The sequence below is a fragment of the Pezoporus wallicus genome, unplaced genomic scaffold (genome assembly GCF_028554395.1).
Source record: "Pezoporus wallicus isolate ANWC-B61680 ecotype Strahan unplaced genomic scaffold, APGP_CSIRO_Pwel_v1 contig_3181, whole genome shotgun sequence".
NCBI lineage: Eukaryota > Metazoa > Chordata > Aves > Psittaciformes > Psittacidae > Pezoporus > Pezoporus wallicus.
Genome location: NW_026641700.1, coordinates 1,254,542 through 1,280,732, shown reverse-complemented (window position 1 = coordinate 1,280,732; position 26,191 = coordinate 1,254,542). Strand labels below are relative to the sequence as shown.

Below are 26,191 nucleotides of genomic sequence, written 5' to 3'. Positions count from 1 at the left end.
TCCCTACCTCAGGTCTGCTGAAATGCAGTGGCTTCAGTGCATCCAAGGTGCTGCTTTGGGAATCTGTGGCCAAGCCAGAGCCTTGCTTCAGGAAGACATTATCCCTTTTCCTCAGCCACAGGCATGCCACTGCATCAAGAAGAGTAGATGATAGTCGAGCTGAGCTTCAACTGAACCAGCGAGGTGATGATAAGCTTAGAAGCAGGTTGTCAGAGCATTGTGTAAGTTGAAACACATTAGCTATATGCACTCCTGTTGTATGCTGTGCAGTGTTATGCAACACTGTGACATATGTCTGTGGTTTTGTTTGTGTGCGAAGGACTGCTCCTGCTTCCCTTAAGCAGGAGAAATAAAGGTCCTAAATGAGTTGATAATTTGTCTGCGCTTGGACTGTGATGCAACGTCAGTAGCTCTAGTCTACCATTTGTTGTGTTTGAATTAACAAATGGGTTTAGATACTCCAGATTTTATGTGTCCTCTGGAAAAGTTTTGAAAAAGAAGGGATGTGGCTGCTTTACGTGGCTGTTAAGGACTGCACAGTACTTTTTTAGGGGCGAGAGAAGAGAAATATGACCTGGTGTTTTATCTTCCACGTCTGCCATCCAGCCTGCAATCAGTTGCACCTCAGTGGTGCAGGAGGGAGGAATATGGCCCATGAAGGAGTTTTTGATACTCTTGGGTGAAATATAGAGGGGTGATGGAATAAATAGACATCTGGTAACATACTGGTGCCTAATAAAACAATTTATCTTTAGCATAGACATAAAGTAATTTGACTAAGGCCAGACTGAGTCGTGAAGAAGCATATTTAGAGGTGGTCATTTTTTTAACTATGCAGAAAGTGACTTATAACACTAGTAACAGATGATGTATCATGAGGACTCACTTGTGTAAGTGTCCTTTAATTCTAAACTGTTGTGGAGATGAAAGTATTCAGACTTTGCCTTTAGGAACATATTGTATTTCCCTATTTATGTTTGTTTCCTATCATGTGATGAGGTGCACGGGAAGGTGTCGCTTGCTAATTTTAGCCTTGCAGACTGTCACTGCAGAAATCTGGCAGTTAACGCTTCTGGAGGGTAGTGCTTTAAGGAAAACCATTCTGTGTGTCATTGTACGTGGTGGCATTGGGAGAGAGGGTGCTTCAAAGTCTTGATTTCCTGGCTTGTGTTGATGTAGTAGTTAGTTTACTGGAGACGAATTACCAAAGACTGTAAAAAACATGAATGAAAAAAGAAAAACTGTTTCTTTGCTGAATAAATGTATGATATTTAGGCTGAGAAATGTAATGAATGCACATGTGTGACTTCATAGCTGTGGCTGTATTTTTTGGAGCTATGGTATTAATTGCAGGAATCACTCTGCATATTGACCCTTACCTATTACTTGCCCGATTTGCTATCAGAGCCCGAACAGTTCCTGTCCTTCCAGATGCTCTGAAGCATTTTTATGTAGCTGCCGCTGTTTAGAAGCGGGGAGGGAGGGAAAGAGAGGAGGATGCCAAGAGGCCACTTGTGGCTCAGAAACCCTCAGTATACAGCCTGTAAAGGAACTTTTAAACTGTGATCATCCCTGGCAGACCAGTGGATTGTCAAAGGTCTGCTGGTAACAAAGGCTCTTCCAGAGGTCTTGAGTTTGGGGAACCAAAGACAGGGACAGAGAGAGCCAGGCTCTGTTTGGCAGCAGAAAGCTATGGCAGGGTCTCTTGAAGCAAAGCCATATTGCTGCGTAGATTCCCTCCTCTGCAGCAGAGTTTTGTCTGTTTGGGCTGGTAGGATGAGAGAATTGTAATTCTAAATGGACCTCAGTGAAATATACGATAGCCTGATAACAGGTTGTTTACTTCATGGAAAGACTTTTTGCCCTGCAGGGACTATGTTAGCCCTAGGCTCAAGAAAGGAAATTTAGTGGCAAGCTATTACAAACAAAATATTAGGCATATGAGAATTAACACCACTAGAGTGAAAAGAGTTCTGACTGGGTGGCTTGCCCTTCCTCATGTTTTTTGAGGATTGTCTATGTAAGACATGGGATACAGTATGGCAATTTCAGGTAAAATGTTCTGATTGGGAGAATGGTGAAAAAAGAACCACAGCAAAATTTTTCTTGTAAAACAAGAATAGGGGGAAGCAGCACAACTTACTTTTTTTTTTGTGGCAGATTTAAAATAATTAGATTTTTTTTAAAATGTTTTCTTTAACATAATATTAAATTCTAAAACTGATTCCCACAGAGAGGTTTTTAGAGGGCTAAAGTCTAAACTGGTCAGATCATAGAAGAGGTAGAACATTTGGTATGTGTTAGGTTGATGGTCCACGTACGGCTTCTGTTTGGGAAGTCGCAAAGTAGAAGGTGTACTGGGAATAATTACTCTCTGCTTGCATTTCTTACGCCATTTCCCAAAAGACCTGTTATTAGCAACTCCCAAATGTAAAGCACTCTGCTGGGTGGGCTTTTTGTTTTCCCAAATGTGGCGTTTCTTACAAAAGTATCTGTCAGCTTCTGCTATTAGACTCTATTATTTATTTTAAGGTTATGCAGTCAGGAAGTTAGGAAATGTTGGACTTCTTCATGAGCCCGTGCAATCTGAATTTGGATCCCATGTGAGTAGTCGTTACCACGTGGTCATTTAAATACCTTATTAGATATGTTCTGTTTTTCACAAGACCCCAGCATTTGCAGAGGTATTTACTGGTAGTTTAGTGCCTTGGGTTGTAAGTAGGATTCAGTCCTGCAGTGTCCTCAAACACACCTTGGAGACTAGCAATATTGATGCTCATGTCCTTGAGTGTACTGTTGCAGTTTTAAGATCACTGAAGAAGTTATTTTTCAAGTTTTCTTGGGCCAGAGTCCCCAAAGTTGAGGTTTAAGTTGTAATTATCACTTTAGATCTACTGTATGTGACATTTTATGTCTGATATTGAGCGTAGATACTCTGACTACCTGGTCTGAATACACTGCCCTTTGGGAGTTATGCCTTTATATGACTGGGGGAGTCAGACTGCCTTCCCTATTTTAAGAAGGTATTTGTGATATCTAGGGGTGCATTTAATTTTAAATCTTACCAAAATTGTACTTTGACTATCAGATGGCAGCTGGCAGTGGCATTGTGTAACTTTATCATAGAATCATAGAATAGAGTTGGAAAGCACCTTAAGATCATCTAGTTCCAACCCACCTGCCATGGGCAGGGACACCATGCACGTAAACCAGTCTCGGAGATTTGTAAAGATCTGCCAGTTGATTTTATTTAAAATAATCGAAAACCAGACTGCCTTTAAAATGGTACTGTTTTCTCTTAGACAGTGTTTCCTTAGACTACATCTTCAAAGAAGCTGAAGAATAGGATTTTCAGCATTTCTAATTCCTTTAACCCAAAGATATTGCATTAATGTAAATATTACTGCTGCTGAAATCTGCGTAGAACGTTGTTTAATAATGACTTTAGCAAATGAACTAAACTTGAGGTCAAAGCATAGCGAAGGAATAAAGTTCAGATGTGTCAGTTTTACTAAATCCTTTCTGTGCAGCTGAATTTGATTAAAGGATGTATCTGCGCCTGCAGAAATCACTTAGTAGTCATTTGTTCTGTAAGTAAACTCGGAGGGTTTTTAACATACCTAATGTGTGAGGTGAAGGAGTTTTGTGTTGAGTAATTCTTTCTTATATAGCATTGGATATACTGAATACTAATATTTTGAGGCAGGAGAAAATTAACTCTACACCAGGAGAAAATTACACCAGGCAAGACCCGCACATCCTTTTCCCTAGTCAGTCAGCTGTTCTCCCCAAGTTGGTGTTACCTGCGATCTCGGTGAGAGTGTACTTCCTCCTGTCTTCCAGCTTGTGAAGGTGCCATATTGCAGGACTTGCTAAAGTCATGATAAACAATTTCCAGTCCTCTCCCACAGTTTGTAGAGCTGGTTGTCTCAACACGGAAGACAAGCAAGTGGCCAAGTGTTATTTGCCCTAGGTCATCCATGGTGGCTGCTCTCAGTGGCCCTCATGTGCTTAGGCACAGCTTCTATGAGGCTTTCTTCTTCATTTTTGGCAGGCTGTGGCCAGCCTGCTGTACCCTGTATCCTCCCTCTTTTGAAGACAAGTGTAATGTTTGCCTTTATCCAGTCACGAGGAACATCCTGATGGCCTCCATTTGCCATGGCCTTTCAGAGTTAGGACAGAGCAACCTCTCGGTGGCATTGGCTCCTTTACAGTCATTATTGAGTAGCAAGTAGCATGTAACTGGTTTCCTGGAGTACTTTCTAACTTAATACTTCTCTTCTGGGGGAGCACCTCTCACTCCAGGCCCTACTGCTAGGCAGAGAGACTGGAGAAGACCTTGCCAGTGGATACTGAGGAAAAGAAAGCGCCAAGTACCTCCATCTGTTCCGTACCCTTTGCCACTAGTCCCGTGCCCTATCCAGCAGTGAGCAAATGTTTTCTTTAGTGTTCCTTTTACTGCCAGCATGCCCATGGACAACCTTATTGCCCTGGTATTTGTAACCAGTATCTGCTCCAGCTGGTAACACGGTGTGTATTTGTTACATTCTGCTTATTGTTTTATTAGAAGTATTGTTGTCACTCTCCCCATTCTGGTTTTGTATGTAAATTATTTTTCATTTTAGACTTGAGTTCCTTTTTTTGCTCAACATCTTGTGCGTATGAGTCTATGACAGTGGTTTTAAGTGATATTAAGACTTTTAGAATATTTTTATGTGTCCAATTTGAGATATAAACCTTATTGTTACATGCTGACATTCTTCAAGCTTTTATTCTAAGGCTTGGTACAACATTGATTAAGGAAATGTATTAAGAAGGTTTTCTTATTTTGCTGATCCTGATTTAACATTTGAAATTACTTCAAATACATATTATTTGCACAGAAAAAATGCAGACTTTAAAAAACAAATCGTGAATGAAGAATATTAAAAGGTCAAAAAGCCAGAAACTTAACAAAAGAGACTGGAGGCAGTGTTGCAGTGCAGAAAGAAAGTTAAGCTCTTGTTTATCAAGAAATGTGTAATTTGGACCAAAAAAAACCCATAATAAATACAGATAAATGTGTTAGAATCTCTTGTTTTTCAGAAGAACCTTTTCTCTTCTGTTTGTTTCAGGAATTTTAACACATGTATCTTAGTTCTCTGAATTCCTGTAGCCTGCAAGAGGAGCGCCTCATTATCCAAATTAGTGTTCTGTTGGATTTTACATGGATGCATAATAAAGCAGCTGAGTCCCCAGGTTGCAAGGCTCTTCACTTCTGAGCATAGTTCAGGTTCTTCGTATTGTTACGCACAGTATGGAAAAAGTCCGTGGCACAAAGCCCAAAATGGTTTAGGCGAAACAACTTCTGCTAAATCTCTGTGTGTTAGCTCATCATCCCACAACAATTAGCAGAAAATAATGATGATTTTAGGGAAATGAGAAAAGAAAGTTGTCATGATGAAATGAAGTTTTTGCTCTTGTTATGACCCATTCTGTGCATATGGGGGTGGGGGGGGGGGAAGAGGGTAGGTTACTTTTGCGGAGCTGTAAGTTAGTTTTGTATGGATATTTTGAGTCACCATTTTTGAGTGTGTGAGTCAAATCACATTTGAAACTTTGGACAAACGCAGAAGGACAATCTGTTGCTTCGTCAAGAGACGAAGAACTTCTGCCTTAGTAAATTGAGACCTCTTCTCCCCCCCTTCTCCACCATCTCCTGCTAAAGTGCTAAAAATCAGAGATGGTGGAAACATTGAAGGAAGAAGAAGGTATTAGAATGGAAGGGACTTGCTGAATAATACAGGATTACAGTGTAAGAAATTACGGGTCTTTTGTCTAACTAGCACAGCAGATTTATGCATATTCAGATTCACTGATTTTGAAGCAAAATGGACATTCTAAAGTTATTTTTACTTTTCAAAGAAGTTCAAGATCTTTATTTACCTTCTATCAAAAACAGATGTCAGAATCTCAGTAGCTGCTAAGAAAGAGTTGTCACCTTCTAGTGGCTTCAAGTATTACAAAATTTAGGAGGAGATTTTCATCATTTAGTAGTCCTGTGGGCATTCCCAGTTCTCAATGGGCAGTAGCTGCTGTGGCATTTAGTTATACACATGGTCCAATAATCTCAGTCTGCATTTGGTATGAATACGGGATGTATCTTGAGGGTTTATTGTTCAGGCTTCAATTCATCCTAAGGTAGAGATGATTTTCTAATAAGAGTATGAATGGAAACAAAAATAGGGTGTTATTGCATGTATACAAAAAGACAGGAGTGTTGGGGTTTTTGCACGCTCACGGAATGTTTAATTAATCCTCAAAACCAGTATCATTTACAGAAATTGGACTTTAAGGAAATAAAATAGAATTGCCTGTAAATAAAGTGAGTGTAATTCTGCAAATTCAAAAAATAAACATGTTCTCTATTTTTGCATTGATTATTTAGTTTTAGTAAGTTTTACCTCAAGTGGATTTGATTGATGCCTGGAAGAAAATTGAAATGTAAATTATAGTAGGTGTTTGTTAAATCAAAGGAAATTAAATAGCGTTTCCCACACTACCTCCCATTTCTGCCACATGAAATCTGGAGGAAATGGAGATTTTATAAGGGCCCAGAGTCTACAGTAGAGCATGTTTATCTGCATTCAACTTCCTTAGCATGTGAGTTCGAGCACATAGTGACACTAGCTGAAAATGTAAGTGCTTAAATCCCAAAATGTATCATGGCAAATCTTGCTCACCTTCCCGGGTACTTAATGTTTTATGTGTTCCATGGTTGTTGGTAATGTCATGCTCAAAACTGCCTTTGGCCTGACAAAGGTCTGTAATTCACCTCATTACCAAGTTCCTTCAGGGTCTTGCAGAGACCCATTCCTTCACCTCACTCTTTATGTGGGACCAAACAGTGTTCTAGCTCATTTATAATGGTGACTTCAGTTATAACGTTCACTCTCTTACACAGACAACTTGTTTTAAGAATGAAGAGAAGTACCTGGAATGGGATAGAGAAGTTCTTAACATGGGGTTTCAGACCCAGCTGCCTGTTATGAGCCCTATGCATGGCCACCCCAGCTTCCCTATGTCCCTTAGCTTTTCATGGCACAATGCTCAGGACTGTCAGAAGTGTGAAGGTGCCCAGCACTACCTTGGCCAACTATGTCCATAGGCCGATTACTAAGTCCTAACTGCTACAGCAGGGATAAGAATCTAATGGTATCAGCTTACTGTTGAAAGTCTTTCTAGATGTCCTTTAAATGACATTACATACATCAGTCTTAAGAGGTTGATTGTCTCCTTCCTAGTTCAGTATGAATTGTAATGACTTTATGGATAATTTTTTTAAAAAGTATTTGCTATTATGTACTTGTTACAGGAGTTTGCACCAGAAGCAAGAATGTAGAGAGGTTTGTGGTGGCTTATATCTTCTGTGGGCATCCTCTGGCCCCCAGCCTGGGAGCAGTGCATTGCTGTAGCCCAAGGAGTCTCAAAGAAAACATGAACTCCCGCTATTGTGGAATGCCCCAAATTCTGTCCTGTTATCTTTGGGACACTGTTATCTTTGGGACACACCTTTCCCAGACTCTGTGTTCTGTGGATTCCTTTGGCTGCAGGCGGGAGGCAGAACTCATCTTTATATAGAACTGGGTAGAGGGGGCAGAGGTTCCCCATAAACACCTACAAAACGTTGTGGTAACACTGGATGATGATGGGAGCTGTTCCTGGGGAGCTCTGCCACCCTGATCCTCCATCCCATCAATGCTTATCCCGACAGTGGCAGACTTCCTGCTTCATTCGTCCATAAGAAAGACAAACTGAGGAAACTTGGGCTGGATTTTGAAAAACCTTTTTGGTTGGGCTTTATTTTTGCAGAATGAAAACACATCTGGTTTTGATCTCTGCTTGTCAAATCCTCATGTGGAAAGGAAAGAGATGATACTGATGTTTTGGCTTTTTTTCCTGTGCTTTAAGTTCAGTTTTATGTGATGGGCTTTTACTCTAAGGTCCTTGCACCAGTGTTGATGCTGTGGTACATGTGGACTGTGTGAAGAAAAGATACACAATGAAGTATGTGCCTCCTGCATCTCATTTCCAAGATACTTTTAGTCTGCCACATGTAAACAAATGCCCAGAGAGTACATGTAGTTTCTCAGAAACAGAAATGTTTGCTTTCGTAAACGTTTGAAAAGTATCAAAATTATGCCTTTTAAACTTCATTTTTATTCTTCGCAAGGACTGAGAACTCATCATTGTAGCCCCAAAACTGGCTATATGGAAATGTAAACACAAACAATAATTTCTGCTCAAATCTGTAGTTTCTCCCCTTTTTTTAACCACGTGGTGTTTGTATCACAGGCAGTAATTGCTGTCGTATTTCAATTTGTGCTCTAAAATACTCTTATTAGGGAATTGCAATGTGTTATCATCCTGATTGCTCAGATTTAGTGTTTTTAAGGTTTAGATTCTGTTCATATTTAGTCTCAGTACATCAATAAAATATGCTAGACTGGATAATGAAGCAATAACACTAATTTATGTCAAATAATATAGAGTATTGTTTATGAGTTTGCCAAACTGCCAAAATACTTTATAGAAAAAATTATTCTCCCTTTCTGAGAAATAATGCCACAGGAATTGATCTGTCATGGGAGCCTCCTGCAATCAAATAAATGAGAGGACACAAGACTGAAGGTTATTTTCTGCTATGGAAAATATTTATTTGGTGACACAGCTCTCATTCCTAGTCTTCGGCTTTTTAGTGCTAAGGTCTAAACTGTTACCCTCCTGTCTGGATGTGAGAAGCCCTAAATTCAGGGAAGCTACCATAGTTTAGTCCAGAATGGCAGGCAGTCCACAGATAAATGGAATATTGCTTATGAGGGATAAGCAGTTTTATCTTTGGTTTAGCAACATGTAGGGGGGAAGAGGGTGAAGGGCTGAAGCTGGCAGCTTGTATTTATTTAGTGACCTAAACCCAGTGGGACAGCAACGACTGAGACACTCTCAGTCTGCAGACAATGTTCTTTATCTCTCCCCTGTTCCCTTGTCTTGGACTGGGTTTTGCTGGGGCCTGTTCATCCTCAGGCAAGATGATCATCAGTCTCCCCTGTTGATAGGTACTCTAATCCACTTTATTATTTAAGCTTAATTGTACTTCAAAATAAGCCTCTTTCCACCTGACCAATTTACTTTTCAAGTTTCCTGTTAGTAATGGTGGGAAATGGAGTGATGTATAGTTTGATGTATTTCAGCCTCTTAGAAGATACTGTGATCAGTGAGAAAATTTTCAGGCTTCTTGTGTGTGTCACCTTAGGTAATGATTGCTAAACTCTCAGTGCTCTAAAAGATAGCCAAGAAGAGTGAATTGCTTTTGTTTTGTCGTTGCTTTGTTTTTAATGCAAAAAAATGTATAAAATGAGACCTACTTTGCAGGTACTATCCAATAAAGGACTTCATCCTCCTCCTGTGGATGCCTTGCTTCCTATATATTGTCTATGTGTAAGTGTTTATAAAATGCTAAAAGCTGGGCAGTCATGATTTGGAAGAGAAGTATTTTAGAACAAAGAAAATTGAGCCAAATTTTGCCTGAGCTTCTGCTTTATGGACCTATAGTGCTTTGTGCCAGGTTCAAGGGAACTGTAAGCCCCAGAAGCATTTAGTCTACTAATTCCAATAGCTTTGTCTGTGAAACAAAGATCTCAAAGTATCTACTAGCCTATCTGACTGTTGAATAACTAATGTGCCTACTGAAAGACTAATTTTTTTGTGGTTTCTTTTTTTTTAATCATTGTAATTTTTCATAAGTGATTTTTAAGCAAAAACAATGACAACTTTTTCCTGTGGACTAAAGATATTGTTTGGAATAGAATGAAAAAAAACCACCATAAATTCAATGTATACAAGAAGCAAGATAGCACAGTGACTGAATAATTCCAAGTTTGTTTTTAAATAAAATAAAAATAATCATTTTTATTTCGAAATCTAATTGGATTGGAATTTTATTTAAGCTTTAAAATGGTTTCATTCATTCAGTTTGGCTACAGGGTAGCTAAATAATTTTATGCAGAAAAAAATAAATTTTTATCTGCAAAATAATTAGGGATAACTTTAGTTGTTAAGTTACATTTTAGTATTATTTGCCTCATCTTATAATAATGTAATATTGCAGTCCTCAGTAACATCTTTCATCCAGTAATCACATAGCATCTTATAAGCTTTGAAAAGATAAGGAAGAATCATGACAGAGTGGTAAACTGGGACATAAGGAATCGGTGGTGCCGTGGTAGTACAGAGAGCTTAACACCAGCCTTGTATCCCGCAAATCACATTTAAAGGCCTTGCAAGGGATTCAGAGAAATCAAAATCCTCTTGAGGTGTGTTCTGGTTTCTTTGATTGAAGAAACTGTGATAGAACAGACTTTGAAGCTTACTGTCTGTATTCCTCTTCTGAATTTACTTGCATTTTCACATGCCGTTCTTTTCCAAATGGAAACCATTGCCAGGTGGTGGGATGTATGTACTTCTATGGAAACAGTTCAGTAAGCTTTGTTACTGTGCAGAGGGGTTAGAAAATGTGCACTATTATATCTGTGTGTTTTCTGTTGGGTGTCTAAGGAAGGACTTGGCTATATGGGGAAGTGTCCAAGAGAAGCTCTGTCTTCCAGGCCTTCATTGGCTAGAGACCTAGACAACAATCATGGGTTGATTCTGCAAGAACAGTGAATGCCTTACAAACTCAGAAAGAAAATTATGCCTTGAGCTCCCTTGATCACAGCATTTCTAAAATACAGGATGTTTGTGTGTGGCACGTTTCAGTGCTCATCTTTTATCCACTTTTCTGTTCCACCTGGCTATGGATGAGAAATACAGCTTGTCTTTTGGTGCTACTCCTCACTGAGGGAACCAGCCAAAGGCAGTAGAGCTGCTTCTGTCCAACTCTTCTTAGTCTATTTGCCCTAACTGTCTGTGTTCTCTTCAACTGTGATTGTCTTCTGCTTAATATGAGGTTTTCTGTTCAGTCTGCTCCAAATTCCCATCAATGGGCCGTTAAGTTGGTGGCATCCTCTCATCATTACTGTAATTGGCCAGTAAGAACCCTCCAGCTCAAAAATTACTCCTTTCTACAGTAGGGTGTAAAGAGAGCTGTGTTCTGCTACTGTGAGCGGTAAACTAATATTTGCACAATTTATTTATATCTACTTTGCCTTATTTTATTCTCTCTATCAGGAGCTAAGGGAATTCTGTGGCAATTGGGCTCTAAGTGAGATGAATGTAGCAGCTGGAAAACACTCCGTTCAGAGTGAAATGGATAGTGTGTGTTCACAATTGCTTAAATAACACATGTTTTAATGCAGGTCTATGTGTTATGCTCATTTTTTTTAAATACAAATTATGCACTATGATAGGAAAAGTCAGTGCGTCAGTGGTACTGGGGAATCTTTCCAAGATCTTTCTTTCAAGTGGATTAAAGAGTACAAATTTGGGATAGTCAAAGGTGAATACAAACAAATTGGCTAGTCTGCTAGCATAGCTGTCCAGCTGCATGCTAGGCTCTGAGGCCACTCCAAAACCACAAGCCTGACTGCCTCAGAAGCCTGCCAAGGAGCCAGCTGCTGCTAATAAAGCAGACTCTACAACTTGGCATCTGGGGCCTGTGACTCCTATCCAAAAGGAATTGTACGTGAAAAATAGTTGAAATTTGTCTTTTTTAAGTAGTGTTTTGCTTTGGAAGAGAAATGCATTAGACTAAACTTGCAACAAGTGAAAGACTATGTAAGAGTACTGTGGTTGCCATGGGAAGATAAATACCATTCTTATGAAAGGAGGTTGGATTTGGAAAGGAGGAGGGATGTTAATTTAGTCACCAAGAGGTTTCTGGTTCAGCATTTCTGGCTCATTTAGTAAGAAAGACCAAGGTATCTCATTACTCATGCTTAGCTGTGTGTACTGGCATGGGACACTTAGCTTCAGAAAGCTCAGTGGTAGGGTTTAAGCACAAGAGTGTGTTCATGAGGCTGGATAAGAATTAAGCACATTGATTTCTTGCTTTTAAATAGTAAAGAGGGAGAAATTTCATTCATTTTTTGCAGATGAAAACAAATCCTATTAGCCAGCCATGCTAAATTAATAAGCTGCTTGGAATGATCTACTAAACATTTCATTCTCCACATACTCCCCTCTGAAGCATGAGAACTGGAAAATGAGTTGGTTGCATTGGTTATTTGAAAAATTAATGACAAAGCCAGCTATGAATTCCAGCTTCCTTTTGAAGTAAAACTTGTAAATTTTGCCTAACGCTCTTTTTCTAACACTGCAGGTCCTGTGCTTGGCTGTGTTGGCAGAATGTCTTTCGCATTATTTCTACAGCTGGTGTCAGGGTGTTTTGAGCCAATCTGGAAAGCAGTGTTCCTTATAGCTCTTGTGGCAGAGAAGTTAAGCACTTTGGCTCCAGACATGGAAGGGACCAACATCAGAACAAGGCACGAATTCCCTGCTGTAAGGTGTTCACACAGCTTCCCAGACAATGCCCCACTTTGGCATCATCCAGGATCCTGTAGCAAGTGGTCCATATCTGGGATCATCATCAGGTTGCCATTAATTTCTTTCACTCCAGTTATTACGTAGAGATTAACGAACCAGACCCTTTGCTCATGTGGAGGCAAATCGCATACTTCTGCCATCAGTCATACACTCATCAGCTCAGGAAGCAAGAATTCAAAGCTTGCTTCTGACCCAAAGCTTTTATTCTGGCAACTGACCAGAAGATGTCATCAACCCTAGTACAGGAATTTTGTAGTCTTTCTGGGGTATTAGATATGCATGGCAATTACTGTGGGCTGCAGTGGCTGAGATTTATTAGTGAAGAGGGTTTGGAGTACAGTGGTGCTTTCCAGTCTAAGGAGATCAGCATCCTCCAAAGTGGAATATGTCTGCCTCTGTACCCACCCTTAGAGCATCTCCCAGGATGCTGTCATGAACCTGGGCATCTGTGTGTGTGTATAGTCTTAGCAGGTCTTGCTTGAGAGACCACTTATCCCATGGCCTAATTCTCTGGGTGCACCAAGGACTGTCTTTTTATAGCTGTGGCCTTAAAATCAGTGTAAATGTAATTCATGTTCGTTTCTAGGTCCCCTTTCGGCTGGCCAAGAGGGATAAAATGTCTTAAGCTTAAATTAGAATTAGGCCCCCAATGCTTTCCTCTGTGTGAGGATAAAGATCTTATAATAGAATGAAAATTGCTTTTTGTGTTTCAAAGGTATATTTCCACTCTTTTTTCTTGCTTATTAGGTTGGTGTGACAGTAGGCCATTTACTCATTTTCCCTTCCTAAGACATACCTAATTATAACAATTAATAGTTAAGGCACATAGCACTTTATTGGCTTACAGAAAATTCTGTCTTTGCTTTACATCATTTATGTGCATTCAGTGTGTATGGTAAACATGGAGTTGTCGGGTAAAGCAGTAAGAATGTCATATTGACATTATTTATATTTTATCTTACCAATAAGCAAAATGTGTAAGATTACCACAGGGTATTTCCCGAGTTCTCAGTATACTAAAGCCAAACATGTGCTATATGCAGTCACATCTACCTTTACCATGGCCATGGAGTGCCCAGAGATTTAAATATGCTTTCAGCCAGGATGTTTTAAGATGCCCATGTTATGTATTTGTTGGAGGTTACTGTTGCCTGCACTTTTGCCTGTGCCATGGCCATAGCGTGGAGCTGATTTCGAGGACTTGCCTACAGCATTGGAGTTCAGTCAAGATGGTTCCCTGGGACTGGTACCTGGGACTGCTGCTTCAGCAGTCTATTTCTGGGAATGACATTGAAGCTTGGGTGGGCGAGGATTACCCAGTGATAAAATGTGTGTGCAGAGAAATATGATCCGTATGCATTAAGTGCTTTTGATTGTCAGCAAAAGTATCTACACAGATACTTGGGGAAGGAAGCTTGTTGCCCTGTCTCCTTTTACTCTAGATGAGAGGTAGTGTCATTACTTACTAGTGTTGCCATTGCACTGTCTGTGAAACTTTTTTTTCCTTTTAATCGTTCCTACTTGAGTCACATTACAAGCAGGCAGAGAAATTCTGATGTCCTGACATCTGATTGTGTGTTCCAGCTCTCCTGGTTTAAATAGGAGAAACTGGGAAGCAGGAAAGAGAAGGCAACAGGAGAGGCATCAGTGCAAGTGTGGTATTTTATGTATTTAATCAAAGCCTCTCAGCTTCACTTATCACTGATGCTCCCCTTATGTTCTCCAACTTTTTTTGATTCTTCTAAGTGAAGGGACTTGTTTGAAAGAGGTAAAAATGTCCATCTACTGAGGCTCTGATTTTGTATGGGCACAATTATAAGCACTAAAGTAGTACCGCTGAAAGTAAAGGGGCAGTTGATCAGTGTGCTCAAAATTACTCAGAGACTTAAATATTTTTCTCTCTGCAAGGCTTAAATGCAGAACAAACCTATTAGATGTTACTGAAGTGTCATTGCTAGTACTATAATGAAAATTGCAGGTGTTTTGCTTTTATTAGTCCATTAGCACATTGTGGTTAACTTAGCATTGGCCCAATATTTACCTGCTGTTGTAACCATGCATACTGCTAGCAGAATACACTGATCAGCTTGTGAAAATAGGATTTCCCATGTCTCGGCAGGCAGCTGTGTTCCTGGAGCTCTGCCTCCAGTTCTCTCACTGCCAGCCGGAACCTTGGCCCACAGCAATCCTTAGCTTCTCCAACTCCTCTCTTAAGATCTCAGCTTTCCTGCATAGGTCACAGTGATGGCAGGACATGGCCTTCTCCTTCCAGCCACTCCTCCGTTCTGACAGGAACTCTGTGCTGCGAGTAAATACTCTGATGGTCAGAGAGGCAGGGATGGTTGCAGCAGCTTAAATTCCCTGTTGTGCCAGATCAGAGGCACTTAAGTAATTTATATAGCATGTGTGCGTCTCCTTTCACAGCATGTATTTACCAGGGAGTTAGGAGAGAGTGGTGTTTTCCCTGTGAGAATTCCTCCCTTTTTAAGTGGTGTTTCTCAGTTGTTGTGTGTGCTTTGTAGCTGTTCAGAAGTGGTAAGGTTTTGAGGGCAGGAGGTCTTAGCTGGATCATCTTTTGCAGCCCCTTTTTCTCTATTGTGAAAGTCACCTGTAAAGACAGAGTCATTTCAGGCTGTTTGGATGTTTGTTTTTTTTCCCACACTCAGGCTAGTCAAGACTCTGCCACCTGACTGCATGTACTGGATGCTCCTCATGTTTAGAAAAGACTAACTAGGCTTCTGGCATCAGCTTCTAAACCTTTGCCTAGATATTCTTATTTTCTTGGAGTATTCTTAAAGCAGCTTAAGTTTAAATTCTTCCTTTAATACTTGTCGCTCCCGAGTATCTGTTATTTCTGAGCTTTATTTTGTGATCTAGATAAAATAGGCTTATAAATGAGCTACTTTGATTCAAGATTTTTTTAAAAAAGGTAACATAATCACTTCATAGTCATGGCTAAACCCCAAATCTCAGCTCAGTTTGGCATTTTTGTAGGGTGTTCCTGGGTCTGGGTGGGTGCACGCGTTATAGGAGGGGGCAGCCTGAGGCGATCAGGACAAGCATGCCCTCAGTACACAACTCTAGAACTACCTGGGTAAAGCACATGAGTCCACCCCATGCTTTTGTTTTCCAGTAACAGCCACTTTGTTTTGTTCTGTTTCCAGCAGTCCTATGCACCAGCTCCCCACCCCATGGCTCCTCCCAGCCCCAGCACAAACAGCAGCAACAACAGCAGCAACAACAGCAGTGGAGAGCAGTTGAGTAAAACCAACCTGTACATTCGAGGCCTTCCACCCGGCACCACTGATCAGGACCTTATCAAGCTGTGCCAGCCGTAAGTGCACTTAATATACTCTGTGTCTTTGGGTAGGAAATTGTCAAAGCTGGCCTTTCAGTTTACTGGAAGGACTTATGTGGACTTACGATGTCCACAAAAAGACATCAGAAGCCTTCTGCGCTTGAAGGCCAAGTGTTAGTCCTTAGTTTGAACAGCTAATTAATGTCTGTTGGAAAATCTTCTGGTAATGAACTTTAGGGGATGGAGACATGAGGGCCTTCACATTGACTTCTGTTTATTTTAATGTGTGGGGTTTGTTTCTTATGTTAAAAGAAGAATTTGCATGGCAAACCTCCCTAATGACAGGTTTTAGTTACAGTGATCTGTGAATCACAGCCTGGTGTACAACAGAACGTGGGTGATCTCACTTTGGTTATTTGTCACATTTTGTGATTGCTGTGTCACATATTGCTGGGCTCAAAGACTGAGAAGTATGAAACCCACTGAGGGTGGCCTGATAACCATCTAATTAACATATAATTGCGTCTGCATCTGCAGTTCCACTGAAAAATGATGATGTAGAAAGCAGCACTGTTTATCTTGAGTCATGTTTCTACATTGTGCTGAAAAATGTCAGTTTTATTGTTTTATTCCTGTTGAAACCGGAGAGGCAACAGAAAGGAGCTCTTTGCTCCTCATGCATCATCAAAAGAACTGTTTCCTAAAACACTGCATCCTCTTACCCCTCCTCAGTTGACTGAAAGTAGTGCGTAATGAGAGTAGAAATGAGAACCTGAGTGGATTTCCGAAGTCTAGATTATTATTCATGTGGTTTTTGGTGGACTTGGCAGTCGTGGTGTAATGATTAGACTTGATGATCTTAAGGGTCTTTTCCAACTTAGTTGGTTCTGTGATGAGGGAGGGGAATAATACAGTTTGAGATTCCAAACTAGGATCACCTGGGTGGAATTTAGGATAACACATTATTTTTTGTGTTGAAATAAGAACATTGAGAGATTTGAAAAATAAAAATCCATTCTTGTTATGATGCAGAACGATAATGCTTTGCCACAGAGTTGTCTATTGCAAAAGACAACAGTATTTCTGGCATCTTTCATCACAAATCAGCCTTTCAAATAGATTGCAAATAAGTTAAACAAATAAATGAAGTTTGGTAAAGTAAGGAGCAGTCTATGGTTGATCTAATGGCTTGAATCAAAATATTGCTTTGAATCTCGCTGTAGGATTAACAATTTAATGGTATGCTACAATTTTATGTGATCCTGTCTTTCCTGATTTTGATGAAATGTCCTGAAAGACTTCCCTGGATATGCTTTATGTGGACGTGGCTGCCTAGGATTGGAACTAGCCTTCTTACTGCAGTTGATATATGAACTTTAACAGAATTATATGAGCTTGAATCTCTTCGCTGTGACTTTCTCCTGTTAAAGCTGCTACAGGTAAACGGGCCAACTGCTCACAGGAGTATAGTATGCTGGTGATTTTTTTGTATTTCATGGAAGCTGAATTGCGAGTGTACCTGTCTGACATTTGTACAAGCTACATTCATTGACACTTCCTGCTTGTGACAGCCACAGATAATTCCTGTTTAAGGGCCAGATCCTCAGTAGGTATAAATTGACTCTAGTCTGCTGATGTTCAGAAAGCTAGTTTGTCGTACATCTTGTTATAGTCTGACCCTTTCCAAGTTCAGACAAATGCTTTCAACCAATAAGGAATGAGCTAACTATTCCTAGAAGAGCCTCATGGCTTTGGCACTTAGTGCTGCAGTCATGATGTGAGGCTCTGGTATGAGCAGTGCTACTTGAATCACAAAGTTCAGACCCCTTACATATATCCCTGTGTATGGGAAGTGCACATTGATTATCTCAGAGCTTCCTTTCAGCACTGTGGCAAAATTTTTAATGCACTCTACTAAACTTAATCTGCTCTGTGATTAGAGGCCTTTATCTAGGTATCATGGAGTTCCTGTGTGAACAGATGCTCTTTAGGAAAAATGCTGACATTCATTTTGCTGATTTTTCTATCCTTTCTCTGTATGGAAGTGAGGAGAAACCAGATCGTTGTTCTGTCTTTTTTTTTTCAGAATATTAGAGGTATTTGTCAAAGCAAAAGGAAAGATGGTAGAGCAAAACTTAAATATCTGAAAAGACAAAAATTTATCATGGTAGCATGTAGATTTTAGAAGTAATATATTGAAGGGCATTTTCTTTAGCTTTGCAGATGGTTACATAGTAGAGGTGGATAAAGGTCCAAATCCCTTCTCCCCCTGCCACTGCAGTATGTATAGCAGCAATCTGCTGCTATATAAGCAAGACTTATATTTGTTCAGAAATGGTTGTCTTCTGTAGAGATCTCGTAGCTTACAAGTCTGGGGTCTCACTATGTGTGAAAGACTTTATGTAACAGGTTTTCACAAAACAGCAGAAGGTGCTGGCTCCTAGGCTTCCTGCATCAAAGTGTTAGTCTAATTTGCTGCAAGATGTGAGGTGAAAACCTAAATACCAGTCCATAAAACTTATTACTATTTTGCAGCGCAAGATTTTTGGAGAGTTGCATTTAAGAGAGCTATTCACCAAAGCTAGCTTATGTCCAGGACACTGGTTCCCCTAGGCTAGCTGCCAGTGCCTAAAATGAGCCCTTCTGAACCCATTTCCTCTGTTCTAGAATGTGACAAGGCTGCCAGCAGTACAACTGTCACTTATATTGTCTGACATTTGGCAGGTCTGGGGAATAATGTTCTAAACCCACAGTATTTCTCTCTGTCATGGTTTAAGCCCAGCCGGCAACCCAGAACCACACAGCTGCTTGCTCGCTCCCCCTTTCCCCCAGCTCCTGGAGGAATGGGGAGGAGAATCGAAAGAATGTAACTCCCACAGGTTGAGATAAGAACAGTTTAGTAACTAAGGTATAACACAAATCACTACTGCTACCACCAGTGATAATAATGATAAAGGAAATAACAAGGGAAGAGAATACAACCGCTCACCACTCACTGACCGATACCCAGCCCGACCGACCGACCAGTGATCTTGCCCTTCTAAGGAACTGGCCCCAGTTTATATAGTGGGCATGACGTGCTGTGGTATGGAATACCCCTTTGGCTAGTTTGGGTCAGGTGTCCTGCCTCTGCTTCCTCCCAGCTTCCCCTCCTCCCTGGCAGAGCATGAGACTCAGAAAGTCCTTGGTCAGAGTAAACATGACTTAGCAACAACTAAAAACATCGGTGTTATCAGCATTGTTCTCAGGCTGAAAGTAAAAAACACAGCCCTGCACCAGCTACTAAGATGGAGAAAAATGACTGCTACTGCTGAACCCAGGACACTCTCTCAGAAGTACAGAAAGTGCTTGAAATGCTTCTGGTTATGTACACTTATCATAATCCGTCCCATTTCCAGATTTACTCCAGAAGAGGGGCCACCCTTTAAGTGACGTGTAACATTTCTTATTTTATTGCCTGTTGCCCTGTGGGTTATGGATGAGAAACCCTTTAATGAGTATTGTTTTTTAAAGCATGAGGCTGTTCTGGTGAATCCTGCCTGCTTTTCTGTATTTCAGCTGTGTGGTTTTGGGTGGTGTGTTTCACACACTAAGCAGGGAACAGCAGACTGGAGTACCATTGATGCTAGAAGTGCGGAGTCCATTACACATGATGTCAGATGTTTCTGACGAATGTTCTGACACTATCAAACCTTCTATCAATTTAAGAATAACCTTGTCACAGTGATCTGTCAAACTGTTCATACAGCTAAAGGAAAACAAGTCATCATAGGCTGTACAGTAGCTGAGTAAATAAAATATAAAAATTGCTATTGGAAAAATTTATTTTGGTGTGTTTCTGATCCTCAGCATTTGGTTTAAACAGTGTCCAGCATTAAACTCTTTTTTTTTTTTGCAGCAGGAAGCTGTTAGCTTGCACTGCATCATTTGGGGCCCTATAGACTCTTGTCAAAGGTTACATCGAAAAAGAGTGAATAGGACTGTTTAGCAGGCAAGAATCTGTTGTTCTTTTATGTGTGTATCATTTCCTGGATTTTCAAAAGCACTGAGTAAAGGAACTTATAAAAATGGACCTTGGCCTTTTTTAACCTGTCTTGAGGTTTTCTATTTATTCTGTTTATTGATCACTGGAACTTGCAGGTCTAAAATTGTGATTATTAAATGTGACAAGGCTGTGATTATTAAATATTTCATGAAAAGATTAGTTAATATCACATCATTAGCATTTCTTTTTCTGACATACACAGTCTGCTGGTGCAGTGTTACACACCATTATACATGTATCTTCCCAGTCAAAATACGCTTTTCATCAAAAGGAAAGATAATCAACCTTAAAATGTAAAATTACAGATTATAAACAGGAAAATGTGCATGATCTGTCCCTGTACAAGCAAAATAGAAATTATTATTTTTGAAATATTCATAGCCTGTCACTCTAATTTTCATGCATGGCTTTATATTTCATCCAGAAGAATTCCACACACATACACAGATGGTGATGTCCCCTATTGGTATACTGGACAGATCCCATTCTTACTAACTACACTCCAGTGCAGATTGAACGAAATCTCATGTATATATTAAGCATTTGAGCTTTCATTTTAATTTCAAAAACTCATAGTATGTCTCTCAAGATTTTGGTCTTTCTGTCTGTATTTCTTTACATGTTTGCACTGAGGATGACTTTGACCCAATGTTTTTTAGAGGATAAAGTAATTTTTGAAGAAGAGAATTTGGGAAAAGTAGCTTAAATCCCCCAACATTTGACTAAAAAGCCTTGTTCATTTCCTTGTTCATCTCGATTTAGTCATGAATTTTTCATGATTGAAATTTTCAGTCTGTAGTCTGAAAGATAGCTACTTCAAACTTCAAACATCTGATAGTTTAAACTTACTTATATGTTTGTCCTGACTTGGTTGTCTCCCCTTGCATCTGTCATGTACCTTCAGAAATCTATTTCCATATACTTCATTCCTGTTTGGATTAGTTAACTTGTCACCATTCAAGTTTTGACTTCTTTGTAGTCCAGGGTAAAATTAAAGGATGAATTAGAGCAACAAACAGTAAAAACATCTAAACCTAAAAAGCAATAAGTATGCTGCTTAGGCTGACTAGTGAAGAAGATGAGACAGAATCTCCCAGACAAATAGTTTTCAAAGTATGGGAAATACCTACTGAATCATGCTTGTCATGAGTGTTGCTTTCTCTAAATAGCTTCTAGATCCATGTTTTGTGCAGATTATTCGATGTTCTGGGATTGTTTCCTTTTTTCGGGGGGGGGTGTGTGTTTTGCTTTTTAGTTGTGGGTTTTTTTGGCCCTTTTTCTTTTTTCTTTTCCCTCTTGATGGTATCCTGATTGTCTCCTTGACAGGTCATCAAGTGTGAGATTTTAGCCTGTCATTTCATTCTAAATGTCCTTGGTTTTGTCCCATGGAACATCTGAATAAATATTCAGGCTGCTACTGTTTGGATTCTACTGAAGGGCTGGCCTCAAGGATAATGTAACTGAGGTTATTAATTGAAAATACACATATTACTTAAATACTAGACTATTTTTGAAATGAACTGTGAGCCCCCATAGAGAACTGCTGAGTTCATTGAGGTTTCAGAGGGATTCAAGGTGCCTTTCAGGACAGGGTCTTGTTAATAGCTGCAACAAGTACAACATTTTCAATTTGACTGAGCTTTATAGTAAGTTTGTGATGGCTGTTTCTGCCACGTGTTAAGGCAGCAAGAGTTTCACATTCCTAGCTATTTTTATATTCCTTTTGTGAAAATAACAAGAAGTCCATATTATGTGAGAACAGATGAAATGAAGGTGTGGGGAAAGTAAATTCCCTTCTTTTCCTTTTTTTTTTTTCCCCCCTGCATTATAATGCTAATAAAAAGTAATTAGTGTGAACTATAAATAAACCTTTATAAATAAATTAAAGGTTAACAAAAAATAAGATCCCCATAGTGAGCTCAAAACTGAAAAGACCAAAAGAATCCCTGGAGTAAATCCTTTGTTCAAAAATAGACCAAATTTGTACCCAGTGTAAACTGGTGTTGTTATCCTGGCCCTGGTGAAGACAAAACCCGAACTATCTGAGATGTACATAGCAGTGGCGTGTTAGCTTGTGTCTGCTTCTGTATTTTTAAGTAATCTCTGGAGACTTAAGGGAATTTACTGTGTTCTGTAACCTTGTGTATGTTAAAGCAAGGTGCACTGTGGCTTCAGTAATCATTCAAACAGAACCACATAATCTATGTCTCTCTTGTAATTAATACCAGGTGACACTGTTCTGTGATATAGCAAAGACTGAAAGGGCACGAAGGTGAGAGTGCTCATTCAGTAGGATTAGCTCATATAAGAACCATGTGGCATCATATAGAGTAGTTCCTGCTTAAATCTTAGTGGGTGTTTTGGTTCCATGTATCCTGGTAATACGAGAACTGCAAATGGCTCTGAAATCTGGTGAAGAGATCAGTCTTTGTGGGAATCAAAGAAATGTTCACATTTGAGGGTAAAAAAGAAAAACTCCAACAGCCCCAGATTTCAAATAAAATGGGGAAAGCAAAGTCCCAAGAAGGGTGTACTTGTCAGGCCAAGCACAGCAAAAGTGCCCTGCTGGAATAAATCTGCTGATTCAAAGCCATGAGGGAACTACTTGTGTTTGTTCCTCTCACTTGTTAATGCCTGTGTTCATGCCTTGGTGTTGGCATTGGCCCACCTCTTGAGTCTGTCCAGGTCCCTCTGGATGGCATCCTTTCCCTCCAGTGTGTTGACCACACCACACAGTTTGGTGTTTTTGGCAAACTTACTGAGGGTGCATCAATCCCGTAAGATGCTAAACAGCACCGGTCCCAATACTGATCCCTGAGGAACAATCGTTTTTCTGGTTTCCACTTGGACATCGAGCTGTTGACCACAGCTCTTGCAGTGTGACCATCCAGCCAATTTCTTTATCCACTGAGCGGTCCATCCATCATATCCATGTCTCTCCAGGTTAGAGACAAGGATGTTGTGCAGAACAGTGTGCCTTGTACAAGTCCAGATACATGATGTCAGTTGTTCTTCCCTTATACACCAACGCTGTGGCCCCATCATAGAAGGCCACCAAAAGCCATGTTGGCCCTGTGGATGTGTCTTGTGAAGTCCCATGGGCTTATGCACCTTCAAGTTCCTTACGTGGCCTTCATCTTAGGTGGTTCTTCATTCTTGCAGTCCCTGCAACTTGGGCAGAGTGTCTGTAGCTCTTACGAGTGAAGACCGAGGGGAAAAAAGTTATTTTTATTATGGACTGTTCCTAAAAGTTTATTGAGAGGGATAAGAAAGGGAAAAGAAATAAATTTCAAGTTAATACTTTAAAGTCAAAATGCCTTTGATCAGGAACTAAACAGTGAACATTGAGGATGCGGGAAGTAGACATAAAAGCAGAGGAACGTAATGCTATGGGGCATGATTTGTTAATTCTTGCACTGAAGACATCTTCACAGTGATGGTGCTTATTAATGCTGTTAGAAACATTATGAGATTGCTCTCTGGGTCTGAAATGGTACAAAGAACTTGTATTTATTCTGAGCAACATCTTGCTTTCTCAAATCAGATGATTTGCAGTTTTGTACTCAGATATATAAAAATTGCACCTTTGCAGTGTGTAAATATGGGCATGCACAGATTTTTCCTCCTTTACCTGATAGCATTAAAAAATTATTTGTATATTTATTCTCCATTAAAACAATCTCCAAATGTCTTTCATTGTTAAAAGCAAGCATTAAAGTTGCCTCAGTAGGCAAGGAACTGGTCTTCTTGCCTAGCCTTTTTGTCAGGGAAAACAAAACCAGGTCAGCAGATGCCCACAGCGCTAGAGAGAGCGCCAACTGGGATGTGAACATTCCCATTGTTAGGAAGAAAAGCAGAAAAATAATTGTGTAAAGTAATAAATCATCACCTGCACTCTTCTGTGTTGAATGTGCCCATCTTTCCACTGGAGTATGACAGAGTGCCAGTGAGAGTTTCTCATCTCAAGTTGGATGAACCTGATGTACTGGAAGATAGGGGAGGAGGCAGCATTCTCAGACACTGCTGTTGAAAACATTTCGTCTGATGGTGGTGGGGGGGGGTGGTGGGGGGAGAAACCACCACCACTGAAAAAAACCCCAAAACCCACACTAAAGCACAACAAATCAGAGAGCTTGTAACAGGAATATTGAGTCTTCTGTAAAGCAGTGTGAAGGGCATGACCATTAACAGCTTCTTGGTTTGCTTACTGTGCACGAGAGGTATTGAGATAGAGAGGGTAAACACACTTAATGAACTGCTGACCTGTTCTGACATGAGTGTGTTTCTAGTTTTTCCATATCTCCTTTCCTCACTTCTTCAGCGTGTTTTGTATGCAGCCAGCCATAAGGCTGTTTTCTTATTGATGGAAGCATTTAAGAGTCTGAAACTGCTCATGGCCAAAAACTGTCCAAAGGACAGAGAGGTCCTGCCCATGCATGTCTGTCACAAATGCCTGGTTTTGTAATGTGAGTGTTGCTCTGTAGAAGAGCCTTCAAGACCATGGGACTGTTGAGAGTCTGAATTTTCCAGACCCTCAAGGCATTCTGTAAAACTCTGATGCTCAGTTTCTGCTTTCCAGTGCTATGTGCTGATGGTTTCACACAGAATCTTTCAGTGCTGTCCTTTTGAGTCCTTCTGGTGCTTTTGGTTTATTGTTTTTTTTTGGTATTTTTTCCTTGTTTTTTTGTGGTTTTTTTTTTTGTTAGTTTGTTTGAGTGGTTTTTTGCTTTTTCAAATGGAAGTAGTGGCAATGAAAGTTCAAGTCACTCTTGGTTCTTCTGTTTCAAATTTCATCCATGACTTTTAGGTATGACTGCATTTTTGGTATTTCTTCTCCTGAATTCTGCGGTGTCAGGTTCAGTGGGTCTTTCTGATCTGGTGTCCTTTGCGAACTGATAGCTGTATTACATGTGCAGAATGTGGAGAAGAAAGTGGAAGTTCTCTGACTGGAATGTGCTTTATATTCCTTAGGAGTCACGGACTTGTGGGAGAGGATGTAGACACACTGTTCATGTTCTGACATTTGTGTAGCAGAATTGTTTCTGTAACCTTTCTCTAGAAGGTATGATGCAGATTATGTTAAGATCTGTTTAAGAAATACATTGTCCTAAAGCTTTGCTGGAAGGAAACAATACCAACTTAATAATATACACCCTCCTCTGCCCCCAGACAGGAATAACCTGGACACTGCTTTCAGCTAATGGCAAGAACCTCAGAGCGTGCATGTATTTCTGTGTGAGGAGAAGTGGCAGGCCAGCTTTGGTGGCAAAGCTATTGAATATTATCAGCACAAAAACAAAAATGTCATTGTGTTCAGCTGCTAGACTTTCCCATACCGTTCCAAACAAGCATCGACAAGAGCTCTGTGCTATGCAGCGTACAATGTCCTTCATTCCAAGTATGTGGTAACTTCCTGGAATGATTTCTGTGAGAAGCACTGCATTAGATTTGTGTTAAACACTGAAAAGTCTTTAATTATTTTAAAAGATGATTGCTAGAAAAGGAATTTCTTAGAATCTTTGCAGCTATGTCAGAGATTTTATGTCTGTCTCGTTATAAAATGGAGACAGGCAAGAGGGAACGTTTTCAGCCTAATTTTTAAAAGATGTTGATCTGACAGAGATCAGAAGAGATTTTTCACTTTGTTTGGGTGTGTATTTTCTGTGTCCCTATCACAAACTTTGGGGAAAGCAAAGACCTCTGGATTCTGGTTCTTTTGGAAAGTACCTAGCCACAGCTCTGGGGGCGACCCCTGATAAACTAATGAAGGTCAGAGCTATGTGGAAATACAGGTTGTATTCTGAAATAAGTTTGCTGCCAACAGATACCCAGAAACATATAAGCTTCATGGAAACACTTAAAGTCTGTTCAAGTATCAGTTATTGCAGGATCACAGCCATGTTATTGTTTCAATGTAATACAGGTAATAAGTGCAGCATTTATGACTATTACTGCCTGGTGATCACATAAAAAAATCCCAAACAGGCACACTTTCCTTACTTCAGCTTTCCAGTTCAGCATTTCCATATACTCCTGAGGTTATAATCCAATTATAAAACTTCCATTATTTTCTGTAATTCACTGATTCAAGAAGAATATTAACTTTTTAGCTTTTTTCTAGTAGGTAACTAGTAATTAAAAGGGATAAAATAATCCACAGATTCATAGAATTTAAGATCCAGAAGAGACCAAGGGATGGTCTACTATTATTTCCTGCTTGATTCAGGTCCTTAAATTTCCCTTATTTTCTCCTGGAATTAATATAGCAATTTATTTTGATGTAAAGAAAATCTGCCAGAAAGGCACCCACTCTGAATCTGAAGATACGA

At 39.9% G+C, this 26,191-nt stretch overlaps 1 protein-coding gene across 8 annotated transcripts in view; it reads left to right on the top strand.

Annotated features, from left to right (window-relative positions):
- RBMS3 (RNA binding motif single stranded interacting protein 3) overlaps positions 1 to 26,191 on the top strand; it is a 722,404-nt gene that overhangs the window by 359,060 nt on the left and 337,153 nt on the right. For 6 of the 8 annotated variants that reach the window (XM_057424892.1, XM_057424891.1, XM_057424893.1 and 3 more), the window contains one exon: positions 15,684 to 15,853. In XM_057424892.1, coding sequence (XP_057280875.1) covers positions 15,684 to 15,853 — 170 coding nt within the window. The remainder of the gene's footprint in view (positions 1 to 15,683; positions 15,854 to 26,191) is intronic. The other 2 variants (XM_057424896.1, XM_057424898.1) reach the window with 1 other exon arrangement.